Here is a 12,050-nt window from a genome sequence, read left to right as displayed (position 1 = left end):
CAACTGTAAGTTGCTTTGGATAAAAGCGTCAGCCAAATGTAATGTAATGTACACAATGAATACGGTGTAGGGAGGCCCCGCCCCTCCCCTCCCCACACAGGTGGAGGGGCAGGTATCATTCCCGGTGTAGATACACTTTAATGGCCACTCATCTTCGCAGTTTTTGGGTAAAAGGTAAAAAACGGTAGGATAATATTACACTGCAGTGCGACAGAATTTAATTAGAAAAAGTGTTGCATGAGGCCTCTGTGGCCAATGTTCTGTTTTCTGAGGTTCCACAGCGGGAAAAGCTAAGTAGTGTTCATGAATTATGACCGCTGTAATGCATTAGGAAAATAATATCAATATTAGTGTTCTCACAAATATCTTTCCAGACAATCTTCTTTTATGCGAAGCATTTATTTGCAGTTTTTCCCCAGAACTGCGTCTGTAGCTTATCCAAGCCTCTCGTGTTCTCCGGCACTTATTCTCGCACGTGCAGATGATTAAGTTTTACCCCCTCGTCCTCTGATCCGAACACATCAGGTAAAAACCCAACGCACCCGAAAACAAGATGTGACCTTTCCACGCGGACGTAAAACTTGCACGCGGCCGGGAACCCATGCATCTTTTATGAGCGTAGATCCACACCATAATTACACAGCCCCTCCCCCCCCCCCCCCCCCCCTTTACCTCACCCAACAGGAACAGATGCATTATTAAAATCTTAAAAAATCCTATAACTGCTCCCCCCCCCCCTCCAATGTGGCTGTGGGCAGAATCCGTGGAGAGATCTGAGCCAGATGGTAAGATGAAGGATAGATTGGGGATGGAGATGAAGGGGGTGGGGGCCCAGTCCTAACACCGCTGCCTGTCTGCGAGCCCATTGGCTGGGGCCACGGGGGACTGATGAGGCGCCGTGGAAACGCCAGCTGGGACCCGGAGCCTGGTTCAGAAGGGGGGGGGGGGGGGGGGGGGGAGGAGAAGGGGCTGAGCCCGGCCAGGATGGCTTGAGGATATGTGTAAACCAGCAGTAAGGAGGAAGCAATTTTAACTCCATTCATTTAAGTTTCCATGGAGATCCTTCGATGTCTGCTGCTAGTTGGCCGACCATAAAGAGAGAGACTCCTCCTATGTAATTGGGGCCTTCATTACGCATTAGGTCATTTTCCTATAGGTAATACTGAATTTATTAGATATTTATTGGATCCATCCTCCTCCTCTACGGCAGATTTCCGGCTTATTCGGTTCAATTCAGTTTTGTTCTCTTTTGACCCCAACCCCTCAAAACCCCCAGAAAAGTGAGGTAACAAAAAACTCCCCAGCGGGAAGTAAAGCACTAAAAAAAAAGAAAGCAAGAGACTTTCCAGGAAGAATTTTGATCTGTGAAGTAAGGATACTGATGATGTCTCTCAGGACACAAAGGGCATCGATGTTAGCCACAAAGGCCCCGAGATCAATGTCATCCAGCTCTCTTTGCCAAAAAAACAGAACAATGCTGGCAGGTGGTACTTCACGGTAAAAACTTATCAGTTTTCCCCCAAATTACAAAAGTCAACCGACGGGGGGAAAAAGGAAATGGGAAGAGTGAAGCAGTCAGCGGATCGCTGTTCTTTGCTTTGTTCTCCTACTCTCCCTTAAAGGCCTGCTCTGTGAATAATCTCACATGTGGCTCCAGATAAATTGCAAAACGCTTCATAGGGTTTTCAGCGCTAATTTTGATTCTGGGGGAACATCTGGGCTGCTTTACCCGGGACAGGGCGAGGTCTCCCTCAAATATTGTGACTGCGTGAATGTTACCGAGATCAGGTTTAACATCTCCAACTCTTTTCCACGAGGGTTTTTCGTAGCTCTCTGAAGCTGTCCCTGAAACACCCGTATGTTTCCAATAGATGCGTACGTTTATTAAACGTCCCTGATTACGGGCGACTCTCGCTCGCCCTTGATGTGTGAGCGGAATATGCCGGAAAATTACGGCTAAGGGGAGCGGAGAGAGACGCCGAATTTCTCGTCGCTCCCAATTTGTACGGTTTGGAAGGCGGTCCTGTTTTGTGTCAAAGCCCCGCTCACAGTGTTCTCCCCGAGGGTGAGGTTAGGCTCCCTCCCACCGATACAACGCTGTGCGGGAACGAGAAACACCGCAGACCCCATCCGTCCGCACGGAGCGTCCTGTCGAAACGGCTAAGAAACAGATAGGTTACATTGTTCCGCCTGTTACGCTGAGCTGTTGCATGACAGTTCGGTTGGGCTGAGACAAACTGAATGACCTGGTTTGGTCTGGCTGCTCCCATTGTGCAGTCTGTGGTTGGTGTAATGTTCTCCACCTTGGCGTGGTTGTATCTGTCGCGGTGCTTTTGCTTCATTTTGGTTGGTGTGTATTAAAAATATTTGTGTGATTAAGAATCACAGAGCAGGGGGTTGTGAGTGGCTTATTTTGGTTAAGGCACTGGGCTGTGGTGCATGGTGCAATGGTGCAATTGCTGATGGCATCGCCCAGGGTACGGGAGGGTTCAATCGGTTAGGGGTAAGTTTCATCTCTATCCAGCAACCCCTGCTGGTTGATTGGGTGCCCTTGGACTTCCGACTCCACTGGAGCTTACCTGTACTCTGTGGCGGGAAAATAAGCGGCTGGTGACACCACGTGTTTTTCGAGAAAAACTGTGAATGTGTACATCCTCTTGAATCGGCAGTGAGGTTTGCGGTGGTTGCAGATATTTGGACATTCCAAATTAGGGAACTGGAATATGTACAGTACGTCCCCACATCAGGCACCAAATGTATGTAACAGAAGAGAGTCACACAGCGCGCCTCTCTGTGAACAGGGTTGCTGTTTTCGGCGCTGTCTGGGAGTAGGCTAAATGGTAAATGGTTGGAATGTATATAGCGCCTTTATCCAAAGCGCTGTACAATTGATGCTTCTCATTCACCCATTCATACACACACTCACAGCGATTGGCTGCCATGCAAGGCGCCGGCCAGCTCGTCAGGAGCATTTGGGGGGTTAGGTGTCTTGCTCAGGGACACTTCGACACAGCCCGGGGGCGGGGGATCGAACTGGCAACCCTCCGACTGCCAGACGACTGCTCTTACTGCCTGAGCCAATGAGACGACTGCTCTTACTGCCTGAGCCAATGAGACGACTGCTTTTACTGCCTGAGCCAATGAGACGACTGCTCTTACTGCCTGAGCCAATGAGACGACTGCTCTTACTGCCTGAGCCAATGAGACGACTGCTCTTACTGCCTGAGCCAATGAGACGACTGCTCTTACTGCCTGAGCCAATGAGACGACTGCTCTTACTGCCTGAGCCAATGAGACGACTGCTCTTACTGCCTGAGCCAATGAGACGACTGCTCTTACTGCCTGAGCCAATGAGACGACTGCTCTTACTGCCTGAGCCAATGAGACGACTGCTCTTACTGCCTGAGCCAATGAGAGGACTGCTCTTACTGCCTGAGCCATGTCGCCCCTCTGAATGAGCGTGTGGGGGCTAACCCCTCAAAGTCTTAATGAGGAAGACGATGACGCATCTTCCACACTTTGACCGCCGAAAAAAAAATTTGAGACAAAAGGTGATGTGCAGACACTGCTTCGATATGCCGGCCAGCGATGACGCTATCATCCACACGTCTTCCTGGCAAGTAAGGTAATCCCTCCACTGTGGTCGACTCCTGCAGCGGATAACCTCACTCCGAACCGGGGAGAGAGACGAGACACACAACCGTGCGACTGGAATGAGTGAACCCGATACAGCCCTGAATCAGCACGGCTACGAGGTTATCGGGGGGGGGGGGGGCAAATCAGAGCAGGGGAGGAAAAAATAACAAAGGAAATTGATTCGACTTCTCTGTTTCTGGTGCTTTTGTTCCGTTGTCAAGCATTTTTAGACGGTTACGAGAATTGCAGCTCTTGCCGATGCTGCAAAGACTCGTGCTGTATTATCACTGATACGAAACATCTGTGAGAGAGGAGGGTACAAGGGAAGTAGGCGTTGGTGGTGCTTCGACAGCATTCGGTCCGTTTGACTTTCAGCCTGCCTGCTACTCGCTCAGAGGGAAAGGTCAGAGACCCGAAAGCTCAGCATGATTAGGCCAAGTGTGTAATAGGGAGGATGATACCATGGTTAGGCTTACTGTCTAAGATGGACTGTGATACCATGGTTCGGCCTCCTGATGGACTGTGATGGACGGTCCTAAAATAAACTGTGACATTATGGTTAGGCTTACAATCTAATAGGGACAATGTTACCATGGTTAGGCTTACCGTCTAACATGGTCTGAGACATCATGGTTAGGCTTACTATCTAATAGGGACAATGTTACCATGGTTAGGCTTATTGTCGAAGATGGACTGTGACATCACGGTTGGGCCCAATGCGTAATAGGGACAATGATAACATGCCCACTGTCTATAGGCGCTATAGGGGCTACGATACCATGGTTAGGTCTATTGTCTAACGGGGACTATGATACCATGGTTAGGTCTACTGTCTAACGGGGACTACGATACCATGGTTAGGTCTATTGTCTAACGGGGACTATGATACCATGGTTAGGTCTACTGTCTAACAGGGAGTATGATACCATGGTTACGTCTATTGTCTAATGGTGACTATGATACCATGGCTAGGTCTACTGTCCAGTGGGGACTATGATACCATGGTGAGGCCTGTGGTTGCCACTCCACAGCAGCGTCCCCTGACCATCATTAATGGCAAGCTATTGTGGTGCAGGGTGTTTCATTAGACCTGTTGGGTAATCCCTCTAATTTCCAATCCTGTCTGCTGGATCCAGTTATTCCCATATGGGCATGAGTTGGACTACGACCAAAGCAGACTCTTTTTAAGTGATCACAAATTACAAACCAGATTGAATCACAACCCACAGCCAGCCAAAGTCCCTTTGACAAGTAAGGCTGGTAATTCTGTCTATTGCTATGTAATTATTGGGGGAATTATGGGGGAGGGGTGGTCAATTTCTTGCTTCTTCACGGCCTAAAATTCCTAAGATCTGGTACAAGTTCCAGACTGTTCCCTTAAGACCACAGTACTTTATTTTAATGTCATCTCTTAGACCTTTTCGTTAGGGTACATAATTTAGAGGCTGGCTTCCTTCAACCATTTTAGCCAGCAGATGTTCTTCAGTAGTAATATCTTCCATACCAGCGTTTGAACCACCATTTGTTTTGAAAAGACCTGTGTGTCTGTGTGTAACTCACTTATGGCGTGGAGCCCAATAACCCAGACATTAAAGGACAAGTCTGTACAAAATCTACTCCATCGTTCTCCTCTGCTCCTTATGTCAGTGGAAGGGCAGATCAGGATTTGCATTGACTATTTCCAAAGCCAGATTGCCTCGGGTGGAAGTGTGGCATACAGTCAAATAAAATGGTACTTGGTAATGTTGATCTCAAAAAAGAGATGACATTTTGTTTCATTACATTTTTTTTATATTGATGGTGTCAAGCTAAATACCCGAATATGTGTAGTTGTAGTTATGCAATCGTCACGTTTCTCGGAGTGCATTAGACAACAGCTCTGACCTTCGCCACAGTAGTCTGCCTTGCCTTTGCTTCTGCGTCACTCCAGACCACGAGGGGAAGCAATCAGTCTACCACCTTCAGGGGGCTTAAAAACGGTACATGAGTCTGAAAACAACCAACACCCCCACCCCCACCCCAGCGTCCCCCGCTAGGGCCCGGGGTGTGCGGGGTGATGCATGCGCTGGAAGGTCGCTAGGTCACGCACTGTGGGCACTGTTTTAACAGGCATGCCTGGAATGCCACGGCAAAGGCCTTGAGACACAGATTTTCAATGGGCTAGGTGACTCTTTTCTTTAGCCCTGTGTATTTGCACAGCGCCCGTTTTTCGGGCTAACGTACATCGGCTGCATTTTTGACATGTTATCTCATTTATACAGCCGGAGCCATTCAGGTTATAAGCCTTGCTCTGTGGCACATTGCAACGCCCAAGGCCTTCAGTGTTTGCCCGGACCTGAACCGATCTCATCGACTATAGGCAGCGTCTATCTGAAACAATGTTTTTTTTCCCTCTACAGTGTCGGTACTACAGTATTGCCAGACATTTTCTACGCGGGCACAGTCATTCTGATCGGGTATTCAGTTTCACAGAACAGCACACACACGCATTTAGGGTGAGGACAAACCCAGTCTTGTGTAAGTTTGGTAAATGCGTCGTAATTCATTTAAGCCATTTGGTAGGGGGGAAAAGAATAAGAGTAGTTTTCTGTGATATTGTGTCGTGTGTTTGAGCATGTGACATTGTGACATAGCTACGTGTGACAAATAAATGGTTCCACTTTGTGTCCTAACTTCTCCATGCCAGTGAGCAAACTTTCTCTTTTCTGGTTTGCTTAGTTTGTCGTTTGCTGTAAGTTCATAAGCGGTCCGTTGTGAATTGTGTGATTAGAAGCCCGCCGTAGCACTGTTTTCTTTCAGTGTCCTGTCAGAAACTTGTCAGCACTGTCGCTGGGGGCAAAGATGCAAGCGTGGCCAATAAGATGCCACGGTTGAAGGGCGCCATATCTCGCCAGGACACTGAACTGCAGTCAGACGTGCAGCACTTGAACACGCAAAGATCAGAACAGAAAAAGCAGTCAAACACTGACGTTGTCTAACACTCGGGCTGTCAAAATGAAACGTCAAATCAACTCGCAATTGCTGCGGAACCCAGACCCACTCATGCATTTGATCTGATTTTAATTAAGCCGTCTGCCAACAATGACGGCACACTCAGTTTTTAAAGGAACCCAGCCAAAGATTGTCTTTACTGATCTACGTATATGTTCTTATTTGATACTTTGTAATCCTAATTAGTAATAGTTTCTTCCAGATGCATGGTATGCATTTCCAACCACCACAAAGCTAAAATATTTATGGAAAACTGTGTACATGTAGCTTGACATTTACAAAAAATCTAACTCTGCCAACAGAGATATCTCCATTGCATACAGATCACTATACAGCATACAGTCCTTACAGTAAGCCATAGAACAGTCCTATAAATGTGATTTCTCAGGTCACACTTTAGGGGCAATGGCAGAAACAGACTTATACACAAATAGGACCTGGTACACAGAGCAAGATGATTGATACAGCCAATGGAATACGTAGTAATAATTATATGGCTATTCTCTCTCTCTCTCTCTTGAATCGATGTGATCTGGTTTCTGTGGTTGTATCAATACAATACAAGTACAGTGCCTGTATGCTTGGTTGGCTCTTGGTTGTTTCTCTTTGCTGACATTAAGGGTGACATGGCTCAGGCAGTAAGAGCAGTCGTCTGGCAGTCGGAGGGTTGCCGGTTCAATCCCCCGCCTGGGCTGTGTCGAAGTGTCCTTGAGCAAGACACCTAACCCCCAAATGCTCCTGATGAGCTTTTGGGCACCTTGCATGGCAGCCAATCGCCGTCGGTGTGTGAGTGTGTGTGAGTGTGTGTATGAATGGGTGAATGAGAAGCATCAATTGTACAGCGCTTTGGATAAAGGCGCTATATAAATGCCAACCATTTACCATTTACACACACCATGTTACTATAAGTCCCGCTCCCTCCTCTCAGTGTTTACATCCCTTCATCTCCCTCCCTTGTTCCAGTCACTCTTTCCGCTTCCCTCTCTTTGGTGTTCCTCTGCCCACTGCTGGTGTGCTGCACTGCCCAGGAGACCAGCATAAGCCCCTGTGTGCACCCTGACCTCTAGCTGATCACCACAACCCCCCACCCCCCCAAACATCTGCAATTATGTAACCCCCCCCGTTTCACAATACCACCTCCTCCAAAGGCACTCTGCTTGTTTTTTTACTGACCGTCACACCATGCTATAGGTTCACTCCTGGTACCCCGGTCTGTGTTTACGTGATGTAACCAACCTGTCTTCATACTGTATGCCTTTTTTTATACCATCCGATGGAATGTCTCTTCATTTCCTCTCTGTAGCCCCTGGAAGCCTGGAGTTCATTGCATGGGTGTGACTGTGTTTTTTTTTTCTGTTATTTGTTTTCATTTCATGGAATACCTGAACAAGGTTCGTGTGGGCCACGTAGATCCCAAGGAATTTTGGGGGGGGATTAGAAAGCATTTATTTTGACAGGTCTTTGTCTCGAGTATTACAAACCAAACTTGTGTGGTCTTAATCTGCTGCAATATCTTCAGCCTCATGGGACTTTTTATAAGATTCTCTATGGTTATATAAAAAAAACTGCTGCAGTATGGCATATGTTTAAGTCTATTATTATTATTATTATTATTATTATTACTATTATTACCACAACAACTAGGCCTTCTACTACAATTTCCATTCAGAACTTACTTTAGCCATTTTAATTGACATTATATTATTGAAATTGAAATACAGCAGTCCCTTTGGGTCTATGGGGAGGAAGATAGTAGTCCAGTGTTTTTGCTGTAAACCCCCGTCTCTCTTGTATCAACTGCCTTTGTTTCTTTTCTGCACATAATGTATACGCCCCCGAGCATCAGGAGGACTGCGAGCAGACCCCAGGCCCAACCTTAATTACCGTTCATTACCATAAGGTGCCGGCTCCCTCCTCCCAGTGGGGCGGCTGGCTGAAGCGCAGTATCCCATCTGCCATTGGAAACTGGAAAACTGGGCTGCCCGTTGAGCCTTTTTCTTTTTTTCCCCCCTTCTCTTAAAATGTAACAGCACACGTTGTGGAATCTGGAATCCGAGAGCGCAAGACGGGAGCCCCTGGTCTGACTTTTAGAGTAAAGAAAAGGAGGATCGCGCGCTAAGCCCTGCCGGAGCGCTTGCAAGGCAGGACAAGCCTACTCGCTGGCTGCATGTCAGATCCGTGAAAGGGCGCAGACGCAGCAAACAAAATTTTCCCTGTTCCGAGGAGACCATGCAAGCTACTGGAAGGAGAGAAGGGGAGCGAGTCTGAGAGGAAACGGAGACACTACCGGCCGGTAGAACGCGCGCAGTCTAATCCACAGCGGGTCGCTGGGCTGAACTCTCCGCTTAGGAACAGTTGAGGGTTTGTTGTCGCTGGCTGCCCAGGGGAGCCCGGATTTAATGAAATTCAGCAGCTGGCTGGACACACGCTTACTTCAGTGAGCTGTTGGGGATTAGATGCATTTGACTCCACAATGCGGAGCGATCCCATTTTGTTCGCTTCCAGGGGTGAGTGAATCGCAGTGCGCTTTTTGTTTTCTGGATTTTGCCGTCGAACTGTACACATGAATAACTCTTCACAAAAGTCATTAGCAACGATAATCGCCTCTCCAAGAATTTAACAAGCTGGTACTATATAGAATAGTATGTCCACCTACTGTTGTGTGACTGGATAGCCTATATCATATTTTAGCCTATTGTAGCCTACTGCACTTAGAAGGGGTACAGTGAAAGTGCACGTTATGCACTGGGGTTGTTATGAGAAGCGGCGTAGGAATGGACACCGATTTGTTCTATAAAGGTCTTTGTCACCAACGTATACCTCTGAATAGGAAACTTTGCAGATCTTTTGGTTAGCGCTCTTAGTTTCCTCGGCGATCATACACTGTGAGAGATTCTAAACAGTTTATAATGAGTCCAAATATTGATTCAAATGTAGCATACTCTGTCAAAGTAAAATATACTATCAGAGTTGATTTAACGCTGAGCATTTTAATGTATACCACGTCCAAATTTCAATTATGGATGTAAATGTGGATTGACATTTTGACTAGTATTCAATTTAAGGATAATGTGATGGTAGTAGTTCCCTATTTTCTCTGTGATCAAACGTAATACAAAGTAATAATGCTGCCTCGTTTAACATGCCCTCCCGAAAGATTACGAAGTTACCATATTGGCAACAATAACAAGGTTGTAATCAACATTAATTAATATTTTGACAGCGCATTTGTAGATGCAACGGCGTTTGGAGGGAACACAACCTCGTGAAACTAATTTCTGAAGGAGTGTGCTTTCTCATTCGTCCTAGTTGGAGCGGAGAATTCTAAGAAATTGCACGATTGGAATAAAGGGAGAGCGAGTTTGGTTTGGATGAGGCTTACTGTATCGCTGCTACGCTGGCATGCTGTGGTATCATTAGGGTCGTTATAGTTGTCCATGGAATTATACTTTGGGTGTAGCCTTTGCAACCTGAGCGCGCCCCCTCCTCCTCATGACGGATGGTGAATAGTAGTCTTCTGTACGTCGAATGTCATAATCACCGGATTGTCTTGACCACAGACAGGCGCTAGTTTGGCGCAGCTGCCCCGCGGGTATTCTGAAGTAAATGCACAAAGCCGATCTGCCCATCTGGGCCATGCGGGTGCCGGGTTTTTAGCAGTGTATATTTTGTGCGTATTTCTCTCACTAATTCGGCAAATCACTGTTATCCTTTTTATTTTGCACCAGAATTAGAGAGTAACAGAAGATTGGCCGTAAATTTTGCAGCACAATATTCTTCCACAAAGCCATTTCCTATTTGAAAAATGTTTGATCCTGTTGTTCAGTAGCGGTTCACGGGGTAGTAGCTCCAGGCTATCAGGTGAATGGACGATGTTGTATTCTCACTGCTGTTTGGGCTTTGAAAGACGGCCATTGTGCCGTTGGTTGTAATCTCATCCTGTCATTCAGGCGAAACCGGGCTTCCAGGGCTCGAGAAAGTATAGCCTGTGAAAATGTGTGCGGTCGCGTTTCAAGTTCTAACAGGACACATTCTGTGCAAGAAAAGCAAAGTGTTAATGTGTTTATTGGTGTTTATTCTTGTACTCTCCGCCCGCAAAACCGAAGCCAACATGGCATTAACTGGCCCTCTGCGTGCGTGTTTGCCTGTGATGTGGCCACGGTCTTGCTGATCTGTGGCGAGTCTTTCCCGTGCCAAAATCTCCCCGTCCAATGGCACATATACACAGGGAGTAGTGTGCGCCACAGACCCAGTCCTGTCAGAATGCAGGTCGACGAAATTAACCCCGTAGACATTCCTGCATTTACCTAATGGACTTATCTGAGTAAGAGGCTCATTCATGGTGTCCAGCAGGCCTGTCTGAGGGTGGATTAAGGATGGTGCGCCACCATGGACCACCCTGGGTTGCAGGGGCCGGTGCTGCCTTTAGTTTTCTGCCTAAACATTGTTCTCATTTCATTTCTGAAGTCGGTTTGTTTGGGAGAGTCATTTCACAAGATTTGATTACATTACATGTCATTTGGCTGACGCTTTTATCCAAAGCAGTGCAGGGTTATGGGCCTTGCTCAAGGGCCCAACGGCCGTGCGGATCTTATTGTGGCTACACCCAGTCATGTACCTTAACCACTACACTACAAACCGCCCTAGATCTTGTTATAGAGAAGGGAAGCAGGGAGATCTTTTCGGAGAATTGAAGCATGGTGGCTGTTGAGGACAAGGCACATTAGGTGGTTGTTAAGGAGAGGAGATGCAGAGTGGTTGTTGGAGAGATGGAACGATTTGTAGATATTAAACCGCACTCTCTCTACCACACTCCTGGACACTGTGTGATGAAACTCAAGAGCAGCTGGTCAGCATAAGTGGACCACAGTTCCCATGACTCTCTTCTCTGTCGGTATTGGCCATGACATCACCGTTTCTGGGGAAGGTTCCCTGTCACTAAGTCGAGGCACATGTTACTCTTGATTCGCAGCGGGCTTGCATGTCCTCATGCTAGAAACCTGAGCAGGAGACGCAGATCTGTTTTACCCATTTATTCTTCATGGGATTTTTGTCTGGGGAGAGAGCAGCCTTGTCAAAGCACAATAATTTGATTCCAGGACCCACTGGGTCACAAGTACCTTAATCCTGGCACACACCCACACACATGAGCGCACACACACACACACACACACACACACACACACATGCTCACACACATGCACACACATACACATACAGTACATACACTCACATGCAGACACACACACACACACACACTCAGGCACACACATACACATACACATACACACACTCACACACACTCAGGCACACACACGCACATACACACATGCTCGCACACACATACAGTACACACACTCACACGCAGGCACGCACACACACACACACACATTTAGGCACACACATGCACATACACACACTCA

At 47.1% G+C, this 12,050-nt stretch overlaps 1 protein-coding gene across 2 annotated transcripts in view; it reads left to right on the top strand.

Moving 5' to 3' along the window:
• Window positions 1-12,050, top strand: part of afap1 (actin filament associated protein 1) — a 75,409-nt gene that overhangs the window by 22,870 nt on the left and 40,489 nt on the right. Inside the window, exon 1 of one of the 2 annotated variants that reach the window (XM_061251721.1) lies at window positions 8,690-9,134. The exons of the other annotated variant lie outside the window; for it this stretch is intronic. Within the exon in view, the coding sequence (XP_061107705.1) occupies window positions 9,101-9,134 (34 nt within the window). The 5' untranslated portion in view covers window positions 8,690-9,100. Of the gene's footprint in view, window positions 1-8,689; window positions 9,135-12,050 lie in introns of those variants that run through there. 2 annotated transcript variants of the gene reach the window in all.

The sequence above is a fragment of the Conger conger genome, chromosome 8 (assembly GCF_963514075.1).
Source record: "Conger conger chromosome 8, fConCon1.1, whole genome shotgun sequence".
NCBI lineage: Eukaryota > Metazoa > Chordata > Actinopteri > Anguilliformes > Congridae > Conger > Conger conger.
Note: the sequence above shows the minus strand (reverse complement) of the source record. Positions and strands in the feature narration are given on the sequence as shown.